The sequence below is a fragment of the Peromyscus eremicus genome, chromosome 9 (genome assembly GCF_949786415.1).
Source record: "Peromyscus eremicus chromosome 9, PerEre_H2_v1, whole genome shotgun sequence".
In the NCBI taxonomy this organism is placed as follows: Eukaryota; Metazoa; Chordata; class Mammalia; order Rodentia; family Cricetidae; genus Peromyscus; species Peromyscus eremicus.
Window position 1 is genome coordinate 3,241,808 of NC_081425.1, and position 25,121 is coordinate 3,266,928.

Consider the following 25,121-nt stretch of genomic DNA (forward strand, 5'->3'; position numbering starts at 1 on the left):
TCCACAACACTGGGACTATATGAGTTCCTGTCTCAAAACTGTATTCCAGAAGGTGCAGTAAAGGACCTGCCAACATGACCACTCCACAATGTGCAAAGGTTTTATGGAGAGAGGACAGCCAGAGGCATCTGGAGAAGTCCAGAGCAGAGAGAGAAAGAAGTAGACTGGACATGGCCAGGGCTGGAGAGTGAGAGAGTGGGAGTGAGTGGGAGTGAGCACAGCTGGAGATTTACTTAGAGGGAGTGTAGTGAGAGTAGCCGTGGGCAGAGGGAAGACCTTTCCTGCCGTTATCCAGAGAGGAAGTGAGTATCTGGAAGGAGGAAAGCCTGGGGAGGGGAGACAGGCTAGGATGCTAGTGTGGACTCCGAAATGTGTAACAGCTACTTGTGATGCAGGCTGCCATCTGTACCTGCTGCCAGAGGTAAAGGAAATGACTCCTTTTGGTAGAGGTGGATTGGCTTCACCAGTTCCTGAGGAATGCTGGCATTTATCTAACTGCCAGACATCCTCAGTCCAGGTTGAACCCATTTCTGGATCTATGGACTGCCTTTTGGACTTTGGGGAATTGGAGTTTCCTTTGGACCTGACATAAACAAACAAATAATTTACTTCAGATTTTTATTATGCTATAATTGCTAAGGCGTAGAATTAAAGTTATCTCCTGTTTGTGTAACTGATCCACAGTAAATACGGTGTCATTATTAGATATCTGTTCATGGTGCGACCGTGGCAACTAGAAAAATGAACTGTTCTTTTCCACATAAAAAAAATTTACATTTGTGATAAACCTGGAAGTTAGAATACAAGGGACCAAATGATTGCGCTGTAGAATAGTTTGAAAATAAAGTTTCATGTTGTTGACCATTACATCATCAAAATCCTTGACTACAACATTGCCATCTTCTTGAGAAGCCGGGCTTCCTTGAACTCCTTCAGCCGCCTCTGTGGTTCCGTGGTAGCACTGGGATGCAAGTGCGTGGGAAATACCACTGGTGGTGAGTGCGTAAAAAAAGAAAGAAAGAGAAAGGAAAGAACATGACCGCTCCCAGTTATGGTGGAGGAGGAAGTTTGTTGTTGATAAAAGGGAGAGCATAGTCAGAGGCAGGGACATCTAGGAGAGTCCGGAGTGGACATGACCTTGAGCCATGTGAGGAGGGAGGGAGGGGAGAGGAGCTTCTGACCAAGAGGGGCAGCCTGGGCCAAGAGACTGGCATAGCCAAAATGGCTGGACTGTGTGGTGGCAGCTGGGGGAAGGGCAATGCAGCCCTTGGGCTAGAGAAGTTTGGGGTGGAAGGCAGGGCACAGCAAAGAGGGCCATGTAACAGGTAGAGGCTGAGGGGTTCAGGGAGAACCTGGGGGCCAGTGTCCACTTTGATATGTTAGTGGGCACCTCAGTTGGCCATTTGTCCAGGTGGCCTGAGAGTTTTGAGGAACACAAGGCTTTGATGGAGCTCATCAAAGCCTCTCCACACCAAGGAGGGTCACTGACACCCAGTTTTGCTAACTCACTGAGAAAAATGCAAACCTGGTTCTCAGAACCGCTTTCTCACTGTGTGTGTCAGGTACCGTGGAATAGCATGTACCCTGGTAGAAATAAGATTTTTTTAAGCAAAATTAATACAAAGTAGACAGTAATGACTCAACTGTGAGAAGCTGATTTAACTGAATTAACACACACAATTTCCAGGTTGCACAGCATGGGGGCAGGGTGGGGATCAGTTCTTACTGACCTGCCCAAATACCAAAGAGGGTGAGAACTGAGACTCATTCTGTTTATTTTACAACGGCATGAGCGCGTGCCTGTGTGACTATGAAATTATACAAGCTGTATTTTTATGCTTTCTCTTTTGGCTTTTTAATAAGCAGAGGAACATGAAGAAATAGTTAGCGTGTTTAGTGTACTGGACTGTCCACTAGAAAAGACTAGAAATGAAAGCAAGATAGACATCCGGGTTCTTTGCAGCTGTTATGGTGGTTACTGTGTACATCTGGCTTTAATGGGAGCTATGATAAAGCCTGGGACGACTGTCATACCTTTTTATAAGCACTGGTGCAGAGTTCAGTCATACAAATGACAAATTTATGATATATGTGTCATAAATATAACGTGAGTTAAATAGGCTTAATTAGACAGTATTGTCTGACAGGCTGATTGGTTTAAAATGATATTTTCTTTGGCTCTATAAACGGTGGGCGTTGGACCTGTGATGAACATTAGCCTAAAAATGGAAAACATGAAATTCTAGAAGAACTAATAAAAAAACTGAGGTTTCGTGGGGAGCATGTGGGTTGGGCCTGTGGCTCCGTTGGTAGAGTGCTTGCCTGGCTGTGTAAAACCCTGTGTTCAATCCTCCACACCATATAAACCAGGTGAGCCCAGCCTGGGATACGTGAGTTCTCTCCAAACAATAACAATATAAAAAAAAAGACAGAGGCTGCCTTCCAGTTCTAGTGTTAGAGATGAGACAATTATGTTCTCCTTATTAAATCCAAGCCTACAAAGCTATCGTAATTCAGACCATTGGCTGGACTCTTGGGTCCTTTCCACGGCCGTGAGATGAATGCTAGCCCCAATCAGCTCCATGCTGCCTCTCTTCTACCTGCCATTCCCATCCCAGCATTCCAAGCTGCGAACCTTAAACTTGACCCATCATGGCACCATGATGAACCAGCAGCTATGGCTCAAAAAAGGTTCATGATTAGTATAAATAAGCCGTAGACAGTGTTTCTTCCCAAGTCCAAGAGCTCTGCCCAAAGCAGAGGACTGCAAACTTCTATAGGAAGAAATTGCCAAGAGGAGGAGGAAAGGGTCCCACCACACACCATCCCTGGAGAACTTCAAGACGTTTAGTTGGAGTTGAAGTCATGCTCCATGTCTCCACATTGTCAGTGTTTGTTCATCAGAAAGGAAAGAAATTTCTAAGTTCTGCTTCTAAAAGGAGAGCTAATAAACAAGAGCTCAGAGCTTGTGGGAGTCTACCATTTTCAATTTTCTATACTTTTAAAAAAATTTTGTATGTGTATGAGTGTTTTGTCTATGTGTATATATGTGTATCACATGTATGCAGTGCCCACAAGAAGGTATCAGAATCCCTGGAGCTGGAGTTACAGACAGTTGTGAGAGCTGAGAACCAAACCAGGGTCCTTTGCAAGAGCAGTCAGTTCTCTTAACTGCTGGGCCGTCTCTCGGCCCGGCTATTGTACCTTTTTAGTTTTTGCATGTAAACATGATTTGGGGGGAAACAGCCCCTTACAGAACTTGGCAGGGAATTGTCACAGTCATGGAGTTAGTGCTCAAGAATTGTGTCTTATAAATTCCACTGCAAGCAGTCTTTGGGCTGCACATTCCCCGAGGGATGCGATGACAGAGTCTTCATAATCTCTCCCGGCTCCGCCCTTCCTCTTTGATCAGGATGTACTGATGGAGCTGCTGGAGCAGTGTGCAGATGGACTTTGGAAGGCCGAGCGCTACGAGCTGATCGCTGACATCTATAAGCTTATCATCCCCATCTATGAGAAGCGGCGGGATTTCGAGGTATCTCACTATCTCTTCTGTTTGACATGCCCCAGACCTCATGCAGAGAAAGCCAGCAGGCCTTGGCCCAGTGATGCCTGGTGGTCTCTGATTCCCCACATTACATCAAAGGTCACCATCTACAGATTATCAGATGTACCCATCCCAGGCCCCGTCTATGCAGACACTCCCCTGTTTTGAACTGCAAGGGTCCCGTCCCACCGCTGAACTTCGAAAGAGTTCCCTAAACAGCGTTGTATGATTTCCAGGAGCTCTTTCCTCAAAACTCTTCCTTGCTTCTCCTGCATGGGGGAGCAGTGGCCCTTCCACCTTCCAGGGTTCCAAAGTTGGCCATTGCCCCAGCCAATCAAATGCAGTCTGAAGAGCAGAGCCTGCCTGACATCAGAGGATTTTCTCCACCATCTCATGTCAGTTTGGAAATAGACCTACAATGGGTGCTCATAGCACCTGTTTTAGATAGAAAAGGCTGCAGTCCGGAAATCGTCACTGTGAGTTACACAGTCAAATATATTCTTGGGACTGGAGCAATATAGGCCAGTCCGTAAAGTGCTTGCCTTAAAAGCCCTAGGACCTGAATTCAATACCCAGGACATACATAAAAAAGCCAGGTGTGGTGACACATGCTTAGAATCCCAGGGCTGGAGAGACAGACAAGTGAATGCCTAGGGGTAACTGGCCACCCAGCATAGCCTGCTTGATGAGTTCTGAGCCAATGAGAGACCCTGTCTTTAAAAACAAAAGGTAGACAAGGCCAGAATAACGCCACCTAAGCTTGTCTTCTGGCTTGTGCATGCATGCACACACATGCACACCTCCTGCCTCTTCACACACACAAATATACAGTGACTTTTTTTCTACTCAAAGTTAAGATATTTGCAGGTACATCATCACATTTATTGTTTTAAATTTTATTCTGCTACTTGCAAATAGGAAGACATATGTTGTCTTCTGCTTTCCAGAGGCTCGCCCACCTGTATGACACACTGCACCGAGCCTACAGCAAGGTGACGGAGGTCATGCACTCCGGCCGCAGGCTCCTGGGGACCTACTTCCGGGTGGCCTTCTTCGGACAGGTGAGCCTCCAGGCCACTCTGTAGGCTGTTCTGAGTCCTTTTATCTTCCTTCTATTAAAGTGATGCCTTGGGGATTTTCCATTCTGTAAATGCTGTTGTGATGAATTTGTCATATGTAGTATGGTTCTTACCTTCCTCTGTAGTAAACTCTCTACTTTTTTTTTTCTTTCTTCCTGTCTTTCCTTTATTACTTTCTTAAGGCAGCGGTAAGTTCTTCCTCCGTAAGGCATTCTTAGTGTCATCTCTCATTCTTCCATGTGATTTTCAAGTTTCAAGTCTTGTATGTATACTGTCTAGTCATTTCAAACTCCAAAAGGAAAATTAACATTTTATTCCATTTACAGAAATCATCAGTTCCCTTACACATCTATATTGCATGTTTTAAATCAAAATTAAGACCTCCTTTGTGTCTGTGTGTCTCAGTCTTTTAGATACTATCTGAGCAAGTATAGTTATCATTGTAATACTTGGGCAACCCTGTCAGCGGGGGGTTATTTAAACAAGTTTTAACCTTCAGGCTCTAACATTATTAAATGGAATAGATTATCATCCATTTATTTAGGGTGTGTGATTTTTCTCTGAGTGCTTTATAACCTTCAATTTATTCTGTTATTGTCTTTTATAACTTTATAGCAATACCAGTTTACAGACAGTGAAACAGATGTGGAGGTAATTCCAGTAAATGCTTCTAAAGCAAGTAACGTTAGTAAAGTGACTGCCTCTAAGCTCCCAGTTTGATGTGGATCTCTCATTTGTTTGTCTCATGTTAGCCTGTTTTTTTTCCCCACATATATTGTTTTTTATACCATTTTATCTCCTCTTACTTTAGATAAGAAACTTTTTGAACATTAATTTCCAATATTAACCCCCAATCTGGACATTTTAATGTTCAACCTTTTTCACTTCCCATACAATTTTAAGCCTGTGGGCACATGTGATTGGTGCTACGCCAGTCTCGGCTGGTTTTCATGGAAGCATTTCCTAATGCTGTGCCATGAACCTTCAGTGTTTTTCTCAGCAGTAAGGCACAGCCGAATTCGCTCAAACTTTGTCCTTGTTTCTTGACCTACTCCAGACCTGACGTATGACTGGCTCGTCATGCTGGTCATGTCTCCATGTGCCCTACCTCCTGGGAATGTGAAACAGGCTTGACTCCCATTACACTTCACGGAGAGAGTGTGTCTCGGACCCCAGCTCTTTCATTTCACACACTTAATGACTTGCATAAATTTGTACTTTTGTGTTTTCCTCTGTCTTTGCACCTTGACTCCACATTAGAACCCTTTCCTTCCTATTTGAATGGCCTATTTCAGTGGGGTTTATTTTGGAATCATTTTTTTCCCATTGCTTTTGGTGGTTGTTCCTGTTTTCACAGTTATAGTCACCCTTGGGCACATGCAGGACACCTCTAATTGTGCTGTTGCTCGTAGGGTTTCTTTGAAGATGAAGACGGGAAGGAGTACATCTACAAAGAACCAAAACTCACGCCTCTGTCGGAAATTTCTCAGAGACTCCTTAAGCTTTACTCAGATAAATTTGGTTCTGAAAATGTCAAAATGATACAGGATTCTGGCAAGGTATGACTACTGTCTAATAAGTGTCCTAGCAATTTTAAATTTTGTGTGATTGGCTATATAGAGTGTGTACTCACAAATGTGAAAAGCGAAGGGGGGACAGGCGCATTTTCTTCCCCTTGTAACTGCCTTCTGTGCTTTTTGTGACGTGCTTACAATTGCGGAACTCTTCATTGTGTTGGTGAAGTATTTTCAGTTAGCTGGGATGGGGGCACATGGCTGTATTCCCAGAACTCTGGAGTCTGAGGCAGGAGGATCGCAACTTACACACCAGCCTAAGCTAAGTAGTGAGACCTTGTCTCAAAAACAAAACAAAACAAAACAAAAACCCGGAAACAAAAGTGTCCTCTTTTACCGCATAATTGACTTACGAATTCTGCCCGCGTGGCTCCAGGGTTCTGACCCTCACTGCGCCCCTGGTGGCTGAAGCTCAGACATCACTGAGGAGTGAGACCTGCTTTCTTTAGACTGGCCCTCCTCTTGATTCTCATTAGGACCCTTCCAAGCCTACACAGCTGTCCTGAGTGTCTGTGTATCCCACCCTGTTCAGAAGATGTTCGGGAAGCTGGGTGTCCCCCCACTTTTCAAAGTGTCACTTGTTCTTCACATTTTAAAGATGCTCTGGTTTTAACTAAAGGGTGGAGTAGGGGCTCTGCTGCCAGATGTGACAGATGTGATAGCCGCCTGGACTCTCAGCAGTGGGGAGGCTTAGACAGGAAGGATGGGTTCAAGGCCAGCCGATCTACATAACCAGACCCTCCCTATCTTTAAAAAACAAAAACAATCCCAGCACTCGGGAGGCAGAGGCAGGCAGATCTCTGTGAGTTCGAGGCCAGCCTGGTCTACAGAGTGAGGTCCAGGACAGCCTGGACTACACACAGAGAACACCTGCCTCGATAAAACAAACACAAACAAATAGAGAAACAAAATACAATGTGTGCTTCATCTCCCCAGCAGTGAAAAGCCCTGCTTCTTTCTCAGGACGCCAGTTTGAAGAAGTCTGTAACCCTTTTTATTCCTGAGTCCTCTGCGGAAGTGCCCGGAGTCTAACATCTGCTCCCTGAGAGTCCTCATTCCCTCCATTCTCGTGCTCAGATGACCAAGAAGCGATCAAAGGACGGGGAAGCAGCAGGGCCCAGCTGACTTCCGCTGGGCCCTGGCCGAGGCAGAGGACATTCCCTCCTGTGTCTGCAGCCTCCCGGTCCCCTCACCCCTCTGTAGGCTGACCCTGCTTGGGCTGCACTAGTAGACGATGGGATGTTTCCAGGCCAGTTTCTCTGGAGGTTGATCCTCTGTTGTAGCGAAAGGACCAGAGAAGGGAACTCGGTTGGCAGCCACAGGACTTGGGACCACGTGCTCTGCTGTCCTCCTCTCAAACCTAGGATCCCAAGTTGGTCCTCTGTGGCTTCTTTGGGATGTGCTGATTTCTGTTACCTCACCTGTGGAGTCCTGGGTTAGCACACCACCAAGACCAGGGACACACCTCCACCAGCCAGTCTTCAGACCCTCACTGAAACCTCACCTGCTCCTGTCTCCTCCTGAGGTTTAATACTTGGTGTCCTTTAAGCAAGTTACCTAAGGGGAAGGAAGCAGTGTGTTTTCCAAGAAACGTGAATACCCACCTTCCAAACAGATCAAGCTGCTTGCCCAGATGGGCTTCTTCTGGGAACAGCCCTGTATATGCAGAAGCAGCTTCCACATTCAGCCTCTCCTCCGGGCTTCCAGTGTGGCCCCATGGAGCCACTGAGTTAGAGAACCTCCTCCTGGATCAGTGTCCTGTTCCTGCTGCCTGTCCGAACATGAAGGCTAGGGAGGTACACCCAGGACCAGGCAGGCAGCACCGTCCTTACTGCCTTTGAATTGGTTTTGCCAGAGAAAGTCGGCTTTAACTGATTCAAATGCAATTATATGATTGTCAGGCCAGCGAGAGGCTCAGTAGGTGGAGGAGCTTCCCCACAGGCCCAAGAGTTCAATTCCCGGGTTCTACAAGGTGGCTGGAGAGACCCAACTCCTGGGAGTTGTTTCCCGACCTCTACATGTATGCGCCATGGCACATGTGCCCCTGCAGACACACACACACGTGCAAACAAATGCCTAAGAAGTACAGTTATGATTGTCCAAGTGGCTTTTTCCAAATCTGGGAAAGTTCTGTGGATTTGGGGGTTTTTGTTTGTTTGTTTTGTTTTGTTTTTTACCTTCTATACTAGGCATTAACCTTTTCTACCTTTTTTAAGCGCCTCTGCAGAACCATGAACCCATCTTTGCTTGCCCCAAGCACTCTGCAAGCCATTTCTTCTGTGGTCATTTTATTGCTCTACATTAAATACAATTAGAATGTGCAAAATTGATTTGCCTCGCCAATGTAAATCAGCTTTGTCTCCCCGTGGAACATGACTGTTTAATTTTTCATCCCGTGTCAGACACCAGAGGACCACCAGTTCACAGTTTGGTTGCAAAAGCATTCATGTGCTGGGTTAAGCAGAAAGGAAACTTAGGGCTTAATTGTAAATTAGGTTAATCTGCACTTGTATTAAATGAATTCATCTGTTGGCATCTCGTTTGATCTGACGACTGATTAATAATATTTTAGGGCCTGACATTGGATCCTTATTCTCAAAATAAACTTCTTTTCTAGCCACGTACACAAAAGTAGTTTTAAAACAAACAAAAAAATTAAAATGGAAAAATCCAGACTAAGGCAGGAAGGGGGTGGACCCGAGCAAGTTTTCTCAAAGAACTCAGTGTCATGGAAAAGACGTAATGAGGAATTCTAGATTAATCAAGAGCAAAGAGACAAGGTTGGTGGTGGGGTATTTCCTCTACAATCCTGTCACTTACAAAGCAGACACAGGAGGATCATGGGTTCAAAGCCATACTGGGCTACATGAAACTCTTCCGGAAGGAGAGGAGGGCTAGAAGGAAGGAGAGAGGGAGTGAGGGACAGACAAACAGACACTTAAATATGAAGTGTGATGGTTGTTAGACTCTGTCAGTCTGGATATTTTTGAGGGAATTAGATGTCTTGAATAGAACTGTTATTAATTACCATAGTGCATTGTGTTTATAGAGGAAAATGTTCTCATTTTTAGGAAAAACTAGGTGGTGTGTCATGATATATACTGTTTACTTAGAAATGTGCATGTGGGGCCGGGCGGTGGTGGCGCATGCCTTTAATCCCAGCACTCGGGAGGCAGAGCCAGGCGGATCTCTGTGAGTTCGAGGCCGGCCTGGGCTACCAAGTGAGTTCCAGGAAAGATGCAAAGCTACACAGAGAAACCCTGTCTCGAAAAACCAAAAAAAAAAAAAAAAAAAAAAAAAAAAAAAAAAAAAAAAAAGAAATGTGCATGTGGTGATGTGTGTATACATGTATGGGTGTGTATTTATAAAAGTCTGATAGAAAGGTATATTGACACATGGGTGAAGATGTTTTGGAAACCCATGACTGTTGTGTATGGTAACCTGAAAAAACAATTTAAAAACTGTCTCCACACATTTGTGTGTGCATATTTACATATATGTGTATACATATCTTCTTGAAATAAATACAGCAATATGGTAGCGGTGATGATCTTGGCGGTAGGTATGTAGGTGTTCTTTTACTATTTTTTCCAACCTTCTTAACTTTTTCTCTATGTTTTCTAATTAAAAGTTTAGAAAATTTGTCTCAGACTGGGAAGAGCCCCCACAGAGAGTTCCTGACTTCGTTGTTGCTTATTGGTTTCAAGGTTAACCCGAAGGACCTGGATTCCAAGTTTGCTTACATCCAGGTGACCCACGTGACCCCGTTCTTTGATGAGAAGGAGTTACAAGAGAGGAAAACGGAGTTTGAGAGATGTCACAATATCCGACGCTTCATGTTTGAGATGCCTTTCACCCAGACGGGAAAGCGGCAGGGCGGCGTGGAGGAGCAGTGCAAGAGGCTGACCATCCTGACAGGTACACATAAAAATAAATAAATCCTAAAAAATAATAAGCAAGCCCAGGGTATGGGGCCAGAGAAATGGCTGAGCAGTTAAGAGTGCTTACTGCTCTTCCCTAAGGCCCAGTTCCCAGCACCCACAGCAGGCCACCGACAGTTGGCTGTAACCCCTTCTGCAGGGTCTGACACCCTCTTCTGGCCTCCTCAGGCACAGACATGCTCATACACTCACCCACAGACACACGTACACACACATACACATGCACGCACACCAAGTAAAAATGAAATTAAAAGTAAACTCAAGACAGCATAATACAGCGGATTTTTTTAATAGTTTCTGTGAGAGAAATGAGATAAGGGTTGTAGAACACAAAAGCGTACGTGTATAAATTCCCCCACTCCTCCTTTAGGAAAATGTGGAATACATGATCCACATTGCCCCCACCACCGTGAGCTCCCTCTCTCTTACCCAACTAGTGGTTTTTCTAGTGCACACCTGAGTGGCGGATTCTTACCAAGGAGGAAAACTGTTTCTAGATGACAGATCTTCTCGTGGTTACCAGTTTCAGTCTAATCTCCACACTGATAACAACCTCACTGTGGAGTTCCTAAATCAGCATCTATCAGAGTTCTTTCTGGAGCCACCAAGGTCAGCCACCCCTGGGAATTTGAGCTGCAGATTCCCAGGCTCTACCCAGCCCACACCCCTGAAATCTGCTGAATAAGAAACTAGGGAGGACCCCAAGCCCTGTGCCCAGCAAGCACTCCGGGAGATTCGGGCGCACACTCAGAGCTCACTGCTGAGCTGGGTGTTTATTTTTATCGTGAATCTTTGTTGAGATGGTGTACTGATTGGATTCATAACAAGGTGTTCTCCCTGGGCACATATTCTTCCGGGTTACAGTTCACATTTGTTACCGAACCGTTTTAGATTAGATAAAGAATGTGGGCTTAGCTCTCTATCACCAAATCAGAGGACAAAGAGTAACTGGCTGCACAGCAGACACAGGCCCTGGTGGTTCTGAGAACAGCCACTCACCACACCTTTAGGGCTGAGGAAACACGTGCCTGGCCTGGGGCTCCTGCAGACCCGGCCACCACGTTCCCTGTGTGAACGTGGGGAGATGGACAAACCTCCCTGTGCCTTCGTCTCCTTGTGAGAAATCCTGTAAAGTGTAAACAGGGGGGTGGCTGGGTCTCACCTGCCACTGGACTCTTTACCTTAGGCTTGATGATGAGCAGAAGGGACCACAGTGTGACAGAGCACACCAAAACCAGGTGCACGGCTTGCCGTGAGAGACCGGGAAGTGTGGGAGGGATCGGAACCAGACAGAGTAAGCCACTGAAAGTGTGTAAGTGCACGGCGACCTTAAAGAAACACCGCGCTTTCAGAGCCGTTGAGCTGGAGTTTTCCCTCCAGCTGGCAGCTCCTGCTCCCTGCACTATCACTGCAAACCTGACCTTCGGCCTTGCAAGGGGTAGAGGAGCCCTGGCCTTCCCTGCTTCTGTGATCGAACCATCTGAGAAAACCACACAGCTGCCCCGCCCCCAGCTTCCTGGGTGGAAGTTTCTGGACCTGCCTTTCCTTTCCTCCCAGTTACTGTTCCCAGATCCCCCAGCTCTCACCCCCCACTCCACTCAGATTGGAGACATCTGCTGCCCACCTTCTGTTCACCCTTCCGTACAGTTGATACATGCGTTCTGTCTTCCTGAAGGGCCACACGTCAGGGCACTGGGCCATGTATAATTACTACATGTGGCTTGTTCCAGTGCATACCTGATTTTCCACCTTCTGGGGCCACTTTGTTCTCTCATGTAGTCCTTGGGACAGTAATGCAAGCTTTAGTGAGGCATGTTCCCCAAAATGAGGTCTGTGGCCTTGTGCCACTCACATCTCAGCAAGAGAAGACAACAGTCAGCATGGGTGTTAGAGCATGCCACACAAGCTGATAGATGCCAAGGAGGTTGGGAATGTGGGCCTTGGGGGAGAGGGAGGATGAGGTAAGGCTCATTGAGAATGTGATGTTTGAGTCAAGACATGAAGGAGATGAGGGGTGGCCAGAATGTCTGTGTCTGGCCTGGTGTGGCTGCAGCTGGGTTGTCTGAGGCAGAGAAGATGGGTGAAACTAGCAAGAATACCAGGGCACTGCCACCTGTGGGGCCTGGCACAGACCTGGAGCTTTCTCTGAGTAGTACCGCTGTGCCTGCCTGTGAAGTCTAGTTCCCATCTAAGAAGCGATAGTTGGTCAGGACTTAACCCTGAGTATGACCAGTGTGAGTCATGGACACCTCACACACCACCCTTGGAGTTGGCTTTCTCTCTGAAGTAGTAGTGCCACCTCACCGTGACTGTCCCAGATGCTGGGACACTCCATGAGTTGTGATGCATTTTCCTTACAGCTGAGAGTGGAATTCCTTTGTGTGGCGCACCAGTCAAATACAAGGGTAGCTGTGGTCAGAACACCCCTTCCCTGCAGAATGTGGCAACGCTCAGTTCTTAGTTAAAGCAGCCTCTGTGCAGAGGACTGAGCAGCCCTGCTGTCGCTGCTCAAAAGCTGCTGCGTCCACAAGGACACAAAAGGAACTCCAGATAGGATCCCCAGACTAACCAAAAAATTCTGAAAATAGAATGTGACCATGGGGAACACCTGTTTCCTGCTTTGTCCAGTCGCTGATGGCCCCATCTGATTAAACTGTCCCTAGTCATTTACTAGAGATCTCAAACTTAACTTCTGTCATCTTTTGCTAGTTAAAAAATAAAATAAGGGGGCCAGCCATGGTGGAATACGCCTTTGATCCCGGCACTCATGAGGCAAAGGACAGCCTCGGCTACGTTGTGAGTTCTAGGACAGCCAGGCCAGGGCTAGGTGGTGAGAGCCTGTCACACAAAAACAAAAATCAAATAAGGGCCTGGAAGATAGTTCCGTGAGAAGTGTTTGTGTGCAGGCTTGGTGGCCTGAGTTAGACCCCTGCATCCCACAAGGTGGCAGGAGAGAACTGACTCTCAAGAGTTGTACCCTCCATATGTGCACAGAGTTCCATACATGCCGTGGTACAGGCACTTTCACTCACACACACAATTAAAAAATAAACTTTGAAAGTCATGTGTAGCAAATGAAAATATTACAGGGGTGTAGCCGGATAAATCTTTCCTGCCTGCCTGTACCCGAATAACCAGTCAGAGGCTTAATATTCATTGCAAAGTGTTTGGTCTATGGCTCAGGCTTCTTGCTAGCTAGCTCTTTCATCTTAAATTAGCCCATTTCTGTTAATCTATGTATTGCCACATGGCTGTGGCATCTCCAGTCTACTGGCATCTCCCTGGCTCCACCGTCCTTCTCTCTGTATCTTTGCTTGGATTTTCCACCTGGCTATAACCTGTCTTGCCATAGGCCAAAGCAGCTTCTTTATTAACCAATGGTAGCAGCGCATATTCACAGCACACAGAAAGACCATCCCACAGCACTGGCATTCCTGCAAGAAGATAGAAATGCTAAACTCTTGAACTAGAGCCTAATATTTACACAAAAATTTTTTTAGATTTATTTATTTTGTTCTATATATATGAATACTTTGCCTGCTTGTGTACATGTGCACCATGTGCATGCCTGGTGTCTAGGGAGGTCAGAAGAGGGTGCCAGATCCCCTGGAACTGAAATTACAGGTGGTTGTGAGCTGCCGTGTAGGTGCTGGGAACTGGAGCTTGGGTCACTTGCATGGTCAACAAGTGCTCTTATCACGGAGCCGTCTCTCCAGCCCCACAGTTTTTTTTCATTGCCCATTGTCCTGCTGTTTGGTGTTGAGAGGGTCAGGTATTGTCTTTTAGTGGAAAATGTGAGAAATAGTAAATATTTTCGTATTTCTTACCACTGGTAGTTTCAGAACACCTTGACCACTGGCACAGTAATTCTGTCATTTGTGGATTTCAGGTTTGTGAAATGCTTTGCTTGGGATGCTTTTGTTTGTTTTTCATTGATATCTTAGGTTTAGACAAATTTGTCATGTGACTCAAAGTTGTTCTCCGGAGAAAAGTTCTCAGAGATATACTATGGCACTATTTTTTTTTTGGGGGGGGGGGGATTTGAACTGCTGTATAATATCTCAAAACTGTTTAGTCTTTTTTTGTGTTTTAGAAGCCGTCTAGAACCTACTCATTTGAATCTCAGAACTTGCAAGGAGGGTTAGGACACTTATAGATTAAAAAAAAGTAAGCAAAGAGTAATGAAAGAGCTTTTTTTCAAAGACACACTTTACCTGTTAAAGAGATAGGAAGGAACCAGCTCTGTTTACCTTATAATATGACCTGTCCTTACACACATCATTAAGGACTGGAGAGATGGCTCAGTGGTTAAGAGCACTGGCTGCTCTTGCAGAGGACCTGAGTTTGGTTCCCAGCACCCACATGGTAGCTCACAATACCTGTAACTCCAATTTCAGAGGATCTAATGCCTTCTTCTGGCCTCCGTGGGCAACACACACACACACACACACACACACACACACACACACACACACACACACACACCACTGAACAGATATACATGAAAGCAAAGCATTCATGCATATAAAATTGAAATAAATAAAATCTTAAGCATTCAGTATTAAAAAGGAAGAGAGTGTCCCAGCTCCAAAGAGAGTTAGCATGTGACATCGGCAAGTTCTGGGTTTCTTATCTTAGCTGTACAGTAGGCATGGTAATGACTTTCCCTCAGCATAGGAAAGACCATTCAGACTGTGGAGTAACCCAGCCCCGTTCCTCTGCAGCGATCCACTGCTTCCCCTATGTGAAGAAGCGGATCCCTGTCATGTACCAGCACCACACTGACCTGAACCCCATCGAGGTGGCCATTGACGAAATGAGCAAGAAGGTGGCCGAGCTCCGCCAGCTGTGCGCCTCGGCTGACGTGGACATGATTAAACTGCAGCTCAAGCTCCAGGGCAGTGTGAGCGTCCAGGTGAGCTGAAGAAACCCTGTGGGCAGAGGGGTCCCCTCAGCTTGTAAGCTGCACTCCCTTCACCCGAGCACGGCTTGCTTTACCTGCCTGGTGAGCCTAGTTCCCTGTGTCCGGGGTGTCTTGTCTTCCATTATCAGAGGGAGCGGTAGGCTTAACTGCCCCCAATCCTGCCTGCAGGAGGGTGGCTTCACCGAGCTGTCTGCTAGAGACAGCTCTCTCGTCACAGCACACTGACTTTCCAGTGACTTGGAGAATGTTGGGTCCCTGATTGACAGAACTCTCCTCAAGCCCAAGAAAGACGTTAGTCGTAGGCTTTCCTGTAAAACTGTTGGTTTCTACTTCCCATGAAAATTGTGTCTGAAAAAGTACCTCAAGTTTCACTTTCTCCATTTTTTTTTTTGTTGTTGTTGTTGTTAACAAAAAAAGGTCTTTATTTTAGGGCAACCCAATCGAGTTATTACTGGTAACATGTTTTAAAAGTCATTTATTTTTGAGAATTTCATATATGAGTACTGTATTTACATCATCTCCCCCTCCAGCCCTTCCCGTGCCCCCTCATTCTTCCTCAAATTCATGATCTCTAATGTCTAAATTATTACACACACACACACACACACACACACACACACACACACGCACGCACGCACACTCACGCACACACTCACGCACATGCACAGGCTGCTGAGTCCATTTAGTGTTGCCCGTGTGTACGTGTGTTTAGGCCTGACATGTTGAGATTGGATAGCCTGTCAGGGTCTTGTCCCTGGAAAAGACTGATTCTTCCTTTCTCAGCAGTCATCGGGTGTCTGCAGCTCTTCATCTAGGGGTGGGGCCTTGGGAGACTTCCCCATTAGTGCTGACTGTCAGTGTGTCATTTTTCAGGTCTTGTTTTAGGCAATCATATTGTTGGGATTTTGACAGGGAAGTTTTGTTTTGTGGGGTTTTGTTATTCTTTACATAGCACTTGTGGTGACCCCTGTAATCTCAGCACTTGAGAGGCTGAGGCGGTAAATCAGCTAAGGCTAACCTGGGCTACGTAGCCAGTGCCAGGCAAGCCTGGGCTTCATACCTAGCACAGGTCTTAATGTCTCAGCTGAAAGAAAGAAATCTGGTCCTCTGTAAGATTCCTCCACTGTCCAATATTCACACTCAGACTCGCCATCCAGCTGGACCTGTTCTGTATTTGGCAGAGGAGAGGGGTGCAGATACTTTTTCCCCAGCAGGATTTGGTGGGACATGCCTCTAATGCCAGCACAAGTGGCTGAGGCTCAGACACTTGCAGGGTCCCTGCTGTGACTTTGAGGCCAGCCTGTACTACATGGTAAGACCCTGTCTCAAAAGAATAAAAACAAGGAAAAGGGCTATAGGATCTACCTAGCACGCAAGGAGCCCTGGACTTGATCCCTTGCTGCATAAACTGGCCATGCAAGGCCATGCCTAATAATCCAGCACTCTGAAGGCCAAGGCAGGAGGATCAGAAATTCAAAGTTATCCTTAGTTTCATAACAAGTTTAAAGCTGCTTTGGGCTACCTGAGACCCTGTCTCAAAAAAAAATTACGTTTCCCCCCCCTTCTAAGTGTTGTGTGCTATTTATTGGGAGATCATCTTCGATCTAGATACTAGTTAATGCATACGTTGTTTGTGAAGATTTATAAAGCTCTATACTTGAGATGAATGTTCTTTTTTTTTTTTTTTTTTTTTAGTTATCTCAAATAGTTAGCTAGGTAACAGGCAGATTTTAAGTCAGCTCCCGGCAGTGACCAGCTTTATATGTACTTACAGAATTCAAACACTTGTCTGTTTGTTGTTTTCTGGTCCAAGTGCAGTGTGTCTACAAAGCCTATACAGAAGTTCTACTGTGTAAGTTCTGTGTCCGTGACTATTTTCTGAAATCAGTTTTTGTCTGTTTCATCAGATGCACATGTAAAGAATCATGAGTTTTGAGCAAATATTTTACCAAGTGTCATTGACCACAGAAGTGTTTTTAAATATTTATAATCAGCTCCCTCATGTCCTAAAAAGTAGAAATGCCAAAGTAGTTTAGAAAGGGAATATCAGCATTCCAGCAACATGACCGGACAGCAGGGCCAGAGGTCACGTTTTCTGTAGCTAAAAATGTTACTCAATAACTTGGCCTGGGAACGGGGACCCTCCTGAAAAGGCCAGTGAAGGGTGGGGCCTGACAGGTTGAATGTCTGAAGGGTAAAGCCTTCGGTGCTGTTTGACAGTGACCTTCGAGTCTGTATAAAAAAGGCCAACCATCTTACACAGCAGTGGACCCCATGATCAAATGAGGACCTGATGTTCCTGCTGGTGCCCACCTGGATAACAGAGTCGAGGCCAAAGGAAGTTAGCTCTCACTTCCTTTGGGTGTTCCAGTAGCTGTGTGCCCCAGAGGCTCCTGGGGCCATGGCTTCTCACCATCTTCCTGTAGTATGTCCACATAGTATCAGCAGCTGTCTTTGTGTCTGTCCTGTTACATATCAGACAGTCTCTGTTCTGTCTTCACATTAGCTTCGTTCTCACACAGCCTAATGCAGAGGCCACCACATTCGGTCACCACGGGAAAGCCAGCTGTGCATCGCTGAGGCCCCACGCTGACACTGGCTTCCCTGCCCCTCTCTCCCCATAGCCGCCGTGAAATCACCTGGCCCAGTTCTGGGACTGCTACAGTCCCACACATGAAGGGTCAGAGCTTCACACTGACTGCTCTCCCCACTTGCTCCCTAAGCCCATGTCCCAGGATCTAGCCTCTCTCTCCTCGTTCCTATGTTGTGTGGTATCGTACAGAGAACTCTAGTTGGCTGTTGGAGTATTGGCAGTATCCTGGGTCACTCACCGCACTGCAGAATGTTCCTAATCTTTGGTTTCCAGCACAGCTCAGCTAAGTCAGCAAGACCGTTGGCCGATGGCTGCCCGTACAATCTGATGATGATGTTTCATTTTAGTTTCAATGGCTGTAGGAGCCAGGAAGGTGACTCATCGGGAAAGTGCTTGCTGTACAAGCTGAGGTCAGATAGCCAGACCCACACCTGTAATCCCAGCTCTGAGGAGGCAGAGACAAGAAGGCCCCTGTCTCACTGTCTAGGAGACCTAGCCTAATCAATGGGCTACAGGGTTAGTGAGAGAATCTGCCTCAAAGTAATAGTAGTAGTAGTAGTAGTAGTAGTAGTAGTAGTAGTAGTAGTAATAGTAATAATAATAATAATAATAATAATAATAATAATAATAATAATAATAAGAAGAAGAAGAAGAAGAAGAAGAAGAAGAAGAAGAAGAATGTAGAGAGGGATAGAGCTCTGATGCTGACCTCTGGTACACACACACACACACACACACACACACACACACACACTCATACAAGAACACTTCTGTATGTTTTCAATTCTCACTGAATTCACCAGGTTGACTTGTTCAGTACAATGTAGCACAAATTCCAGTGTCTAAAATCCTGTGTGAAAGAACTTTGATGTGGGTTTGGAGACCTGGGCTCTGGTATTTTGCATGTTGGTTGCTCAAACCTGAGCAAGTCTCTACATTCCCTCCACTGGTTCCTTCTCACATAAAATGAAGGATGGCGTACGTGATGGTATCAAGCAGTGTACATGATGTAACTCAGTTATGATTTTTTTCTTGGCCTTTATGTACTGGAAGTCGGGGATCATGAGTGACTCAGTTAAACAGCACTCAGAGTGTGTGGCAGCTGACAGAAGGAAATGGTCGTGGTCATTTTTCTTCTAATCAAGCCTTTGTCCTTTCCCCAGGTCAACGCTGGTCCACTAGCATATGCCCGGGCCTTCCTCGATGACACCAACACGAAGAGATACCCTGACAACAAGGTGAAGCTGCTAAAGGAAGTTTTCAGGTAGAGTACACTGAAAGTTTCTCTTCACAGGAACCACTCATCCCTCTGTGGTGCTCAGCTTTCCCACAGAAACCATTCATCCCTCTGTGGTGCTCAGCTTTCCCACGGAACTCATTCATCTCTCTGTGATGGTCAGCTTTCTGTTACTATAACACAGCTGAGATGATTCACTTATAAACAGAAAAGGTTGGCTTGGGCTCACAGTGTTGGATGTTGTTTGGGGCCTGTGGTGAGGGGTGGGCAGTAAAGACACCATAGTAACTAGGAAGCCAAGGAGAATGAGGCAGGGTCTTGAGTCCCACGACTCCCTTCATAGGCATGTCACTAACAGCCTAAAGACTTCCCCCTGGGTATCACCTCCAAGAACTCCATCACCCACCAATAGCACTGTCTTGGGGAACCACACTTAACAATGGACATTTAAGGGTGCTACAGAACGAAACCATAGCGCTGCTCTGGTTCGGGAGGGTACTTCTAGCCGGACCAATGTCTGCCTTCTACATGACCTTATCCTCTCTCACCTCATTCAGGCAATTTGTGGAGGCTTGTGGTCAAGCCCTGGCAGTAAATGAACGTCTGATTAAAGAAGACCAGTTGGAGTACCAGGAAGAGATGAAGGCCAACTACAGGGAAATGGCCAAGGAGCTCTCTGACATCATGCGTGAGCAGGTCAGTGCCAAGCTGGCTTGGGCACCTGGTGAGGGATGCATGTGTTGGGGTCTGAAATACTCCTAATAGTAAGTTAAGCCTCCCAGTATGCTGGAATTATAATTCCTAAAGAAAAATGTAACATACCATACCCCTGCTACACGAACCCCAGATCATTCCGAGAAACAAGCGATGAGTACCCGTCATATGTCATCTAACACTGTCAGAGAGGGCAGCATTCTTCTCCATGTCTCCTAAACTTTGCGCTGCCTGCAACGAGGAAGGCAGAGAAACCACATCCATGCTTTCAACTTTCCCCGATAGAACAGGGCTGACCAGCCTGGTGTTATTATCTGTTGCGTTAGAAGTCTTCTATCATTTTTTTTTTTTTAAGTTGCATTGTTCCAGCTGTCCTGGGCACCCCAGGAGATCACACATGGCTCCTTCCTCCATGATCCTTGTCTTCCCGAATCTCTTGAGTTGTCTGTCCTTCCCATGTGAATTCTCCATGTGGTCCCTGCATGTGTCACGACAGACACATCCAGCCAGGATGTCAAGCAAATGTCCAAGGGCAATATGCACATTAATCCACGTCACTGTTCCCATCACATTAGCTCCTGGATCTCACCCTGTCTGTCTCCTGTGTTATTGTCTCTAGTCTTGCAGGATGGGAGCTTGGACACCTTGTCACCTACCTTATCATATGATAACTGGAAATTTCTATTTTTTGAGAATTTCATACATGACTACTATAGTTATACCTTTCCCCCAAATCTCAATCTCTCTCTCTCTCTGTTTCTCTCTGTCTCTCTGTCTCTGTCTCTCTGTCTGTTTCTGTCTGTCTGTCTGTCTGTCTGTCTGTCTCTCTCTCTCTCTCTCTCTCTCTCTCTCTTACACACACACACACACACTTTCCCAAATTCATGGTCTCTTACTCTTTAATTATTATTGTTAAATACATACATATAAATTTGTAAATCCAACCTGCAGAGTCCATTTGGCGTTGCTTGTGTGTGTGTTTAGGGCTGACTGCTTGGGATTGGATAACCTATCGGCTCATCCCTAGAGAAGGTGGAGTCTCTATTTCTCAGCAGCAATTAACTGCCTATAGCTCTCCATCTAAGAGTAGGATCTTGTAGACCTCCCCCACCCACCCCGACCCCACCCACCCCCATCCACATCAGAATGTCGGTTGGTGGTATCATTCCTCAGGTCTTGCTTAGGCAGCCACATTGTTGAGATATGGGTGCAGCTTCCCTCTCATACACAGAAGACGCCATCCTGCAGCAGAAACCCTCATCTTCTGGCGCTTACAATATTTCCAGCCCTCATCCTCTGGCGCTTACAATATTTCCAGCCCCTCTTCTGCAGTGTCTCCTGAGCCCTGGGTGTGGGGTTGTGTGGCAGAAGTATTAGTTAGGGCTGTGCGGTCTATACTGTGGAGAGCTGACTTGATCATTTGAGCTTTAATGTCCTTGTTGTTGTTTTTCCCTCCTCCATGCTGCACATGCTCAGATGGGATGGTAATACCATTTTTTAATTTTATTTTTCTGATAAGCTGTCTGGCATAAATTGAGTCACATAGGTTCTGACCGAGTTTGGGCAGCTGTGGACTTTGGATAGTGCATGTACAGTGGAAAGCAATTCTCTTCCGAACATTTTTAAAAGTGGGGGGGGGGGAGTGAAACAATTAAATTATTAATGTGTGAATAATTAAGCACAAAGGAGAGGGGGCTCATGGGAACAAACTTTTGGAGAAAACTTGTGATCTTTTCCTTGGAACCTCCAGATCCCTGGTGGATGGGCGCCAACATTCAGGACCAGGAAGGACAGAAGTAGAGAGAATTGTGGGCTGAGTCGATTAAGCTCCTAGATTGAGCACATAGTAACTGCAGTGGCTTGCTATGTACTGCCCTTAATTTTCCCATTGTCTCAGCATCTGTGAAGATTAAACCCTTTTGAGCCCATGCGTAGGAAGAACTGTGACCTGGCATGGTGGCTTTGGTGCTCCAGAGGATACTCTGCATGGGTCTTCTGAGCCTCCACGAAGCTAGAGAGAAATCCTACACCCAGATCCTCTTCTGTTCTTATTTGCCATGAAGAGGCACTTAAGTCTGTAAGACCTGAGAAAAGGAGACAGGAAAGAAACGCAGATAATCCAAATTCACTTACAGAGGTTTTTTTTCCAAGGGTCAAAACTAGTTCATGTCTGAATGGAATTGGAAGGTAGACCACAAGTTACCTAAGATCTGGCGAGTCTAAAGGCTCCTATTCCTTAACTTGTAAAGGAAACAAAGCACATTCTTTCTGACATTCTCCTTACAATCCCAATCTGAAAGGTGGCCATTTATTAGATAAGCTAAAACCATCTATGCAAGCTGGCAAAGACCAGGCCTGGCTGTGCGCACCATCCTGCAGAACGGCAGCTGGATGTGAGCAGTGTGTGCCACCTCAGCGCTGAGTGGCTGGCTGCCGGAGCATTGCACTTTGATTATCTTGTCTTTCTGTGCCTCAAGATTTGCCCCCTGGAGGAGAAGACAAGCGTCCTACCAAACTCCCTGCACATCTTCAACGCCATCAGTGGGACTCCCACGAGCACAGTGGTTCAAGGGTTGACCAGCTCTTCCTCGGTTGTGTGATTTTACCTCATGAACCACGTGTAGGGACATGCTCTGTCATGCGCAAACTCAGGGTGACTTCCAGAGCTGATCACTGGTGTGGCCCAGCACAGGAGGAAGCCATGGGGAACCGGATCGAGAGGGAGCCTGGACTGTGGTATTTAGTAGCAGATTTATAGGAGTTGGGGGAAGGTGCACATATTTTTTAAATCTCACTGGCAATATTTAGTTTTCCTCATGTCTTAACAGGAGTATGTGGTGGACACTCTTAAGCTGTAGTTCAGTTTTATTCTTTTTACAGCATAGTATTAAATGACGTAAAGGAAAAAGGAAACTGTCGTAGGACTTTTTTAGCAGACGCAACAAGCACTGAAACTGAGGCTGGGAACTAAGCTGGAAAAAATCTTGAAAATATTTTTTTCCTGTGGCACATTCAGGTTGAGTACAAGAACTATTTTTGTGTCTAGTTTTTGATGACTGAAGGGAATTGACTATTGTAACTTTTGTACTTGTGAACGAGGAGACATAGAGCCTTTATATTCATGCCTTGTGTTGAAAACATGAGAGCTTAAGAAGCTGTATGTGAGCCTAAGCCTAGTCGAGCCGCGTAGAACCAAAGGCCTGTACTAACAAACACTACGCTAAAACCTGAAACCCAGTGTACATACAGTTTGTTAATGCAGCCTCCTCGCTGTGTTCACATGCCTGTCACATTTCTACGTTTTTAATACATCCACTTCCATGTTGTTCTTTGTGAGCTTTGTGCTGTTCTCGGTATATGCAAACACATTGGACTTTACGTGTTTTATTCTTGTACATAAGAAGTGCAATATGGAGATGTATACAGTCTTTGCTATATATTAGGTTTATAAACTGTTGAAAGAATTTTCATCCTTTTGCCAAAATGGTGGAGTATGTGATTGGTAAACCCTGAATCCTGTGGTGAGTTGGGATAATTTAAAATTTTCACCATGTTATATTTTCTTTGAAGACTTTAATTCAGTAATTTTATATTTGGAAAAATAAAGGATTTTAATTTAACTGGAATCACTGCCCTGCTGTAATTAAATATCCTGTACCCCAACTGTATTAAAAATAACATTGCTGATTTTCTGGTAATAAACACTGGATATTTGTTGTTTGGTAATCCTAAAAAAGGGAAGGGTGCTTAGGGGTAAAAAAATAACATCAAAATTTTCTCTAAAATAAAAAAAGAGAGTGGATGGACACAATAAGGTGAATGGAGTGTTGGTAGTTGTTGAAGCTGTGGTTGAGTGTATGGAAATCTTAACACCACTTCTCTGCTTTCTGGAAGTTTCCATGATACAAATTTCAAAAGGTAGAGCAATGAGTTTATGCTTCCAGAGGACTTGGTGAATGCTAATGGGAGGCACTTGAGTCTGGGTTCCTCTCTTCAGCTATGTCAAAGCTTTATCATCTCCCTGACTTGCTTCTGAGGTGAGCACTCTGGTATACACTCATCAGTCGTCTCTCCCAGAGATGCTCAGGCAACTGCGCTGGTACAACCCACCCTCATGCCCCACGTTGCCACGAGCACTGGCCAGAGTCATAAGGATGGGTCACATGTCAGGGGTACTGGTCCTGCCTCTGGCCTGCCCAGTGGCCCAGAGGGTGAACAGTTCATTATCAGTACTGTGTAGTTGCCGCAAGGAAAAGGAACTTTCTACATGGGTTACAAGAGTGGGCTGTTTACTTGAAGGTTAGAGAGACTGTCTTTTCCATACCATTTAAGGAAAGACAGCTGTGACATGGCAGCCCTTGAACACCAGTAAGCAAGGAATACGTTGGGTCTAACGGCAGAGGGCATGGTGGTGCCCGGAGTCACTGACATCCTCGCCCTGTGTAATGAGCCTCAACTCAGACATCATCACAGGTGGGTTTAAAGCTCTGTCGTGGAGTTGGATTTACTAGTCATAAACACCTCATTTAGGAGTCATAAAATTCAAGTTATCACATGGTAAGATAAATAAAAGTCTAGAAAGAGTCTTTGGAAGATAGATTAAGTTTGGAAGGTGGCCAGCCCTCACTTACTATACAGCAGTAGAGAAAGAGCCTTCTCTCTGATGGACATGCTAAAAAGATGGACACCCTAAGACAGCTGAGGAAAAGCCAGAGGCATGCAAGTGTGGAAACAGAGGGGCAAGGGACAGTGGAGTAAGGAGATTCCTGTTGGCTGATGGGAAGTTTCACAGAGTTCATAGAAAGTGTACATTTCCATGTCAGACAGTACCTTAGGACTGCTGAGATGTACAGGGAGTGCTGGTACTGACCGTGTAAGTCTGCCTGTCTGAGCTCAGTTTCTCAGAACCCATAGAAAGGTAAAAAGAGAACCAGCTCCACAAAGTTCTCCAACCTCCACACACATACGATGACACATATGCCCATACACACAGCATATATACACATATAATATAGCAATTTTTTTTATTTATTTTATTATTTAAATTATTAATAATACAATTCAGTTCTACATATCAGCCACAGATTCCCTTGTTCTCCCCCCTCCCGCCCCCCTCACCTTCCCCCCAGCCCGCCCCCCATTCCAATCTCCTCCAGGGCAAAGCCTTCCCCACAGACTGAGATCAACCTGGTGGACTCAGTCCAGGTAGGTCCAGTCCCCTCCTCCCATGCTGAGCCAAGGGACACTGCATAGGCCCCAGGTTTCAAACAGCCAACTCATGCAATGAGCACAGGACCCGGTCCCACTGCCTGGATGCCTCCCAAACAGATCAGGCCAATCAACTGTCTCACCCACTCAGAGGGCCTGATCCAGTTGGTGACCCCTCAGCCATTGGTTCATATTTCATGTGTTTCCGTTTGTTTGGCTATTTGTCTCTGTGCTTTATCCGACCTTGGTCTCAACAATTCTCTCTCATATAAACCCTCCTCATTCTCGCTAATTGGACTCCCAG

At 45.7% G+C, this 25,121-nt stretch overlaps 1 protein-coding gene across 6 annotated transcripts in view; it reads left to right on the forward strand.

The window, feature by feature from the left end:
- Positions 1-23,235, forward strand: part of Dock9 (dedicator of cytokinesis 9) — a 264,437-nt gene extending 241,202 nt beyond the window's left edge. For all 6 annotated transcript variants that reach the window (XM_059273181.1, XM_059273185.1, XM_059273183.1 and 3 more), the window contains 8 exons: positions 3,413-3,535; positions 4,495-4,608; positions 6,039-6,185; positions 9,908-10,118; positions 14,866-15,056; positions 18,822-18,922; positions 19,453-19,591; positions 22,087-23,235. In XM_059273181.1, the coding sequence (XP_059129164.1) occupies positions 3,413-3,535; positions 4,495-4,608; positions 6,039-6,185; positions 9,908-10,118; positions 14,866-15,056; positions 18,822-18,922; positions 19,453-19,591; positions 22,087-22,209 (1,149 nt within the window). In that variant the 3' untranslated portion in view covers positions 22,210-23,235. The remainder of the gene's footprint in view (positions 1-3,412; positions 3,536-4,494; positions 4,609-6,038; positions 6,186-9,907; positions 10,119-14,865; positions 15,057-18,821; positions 18,923-19,452; positions 19,592-22,086) is intronic.
- Positions 23,236-25,121: the final 1,886 nt, after the last annotated feature.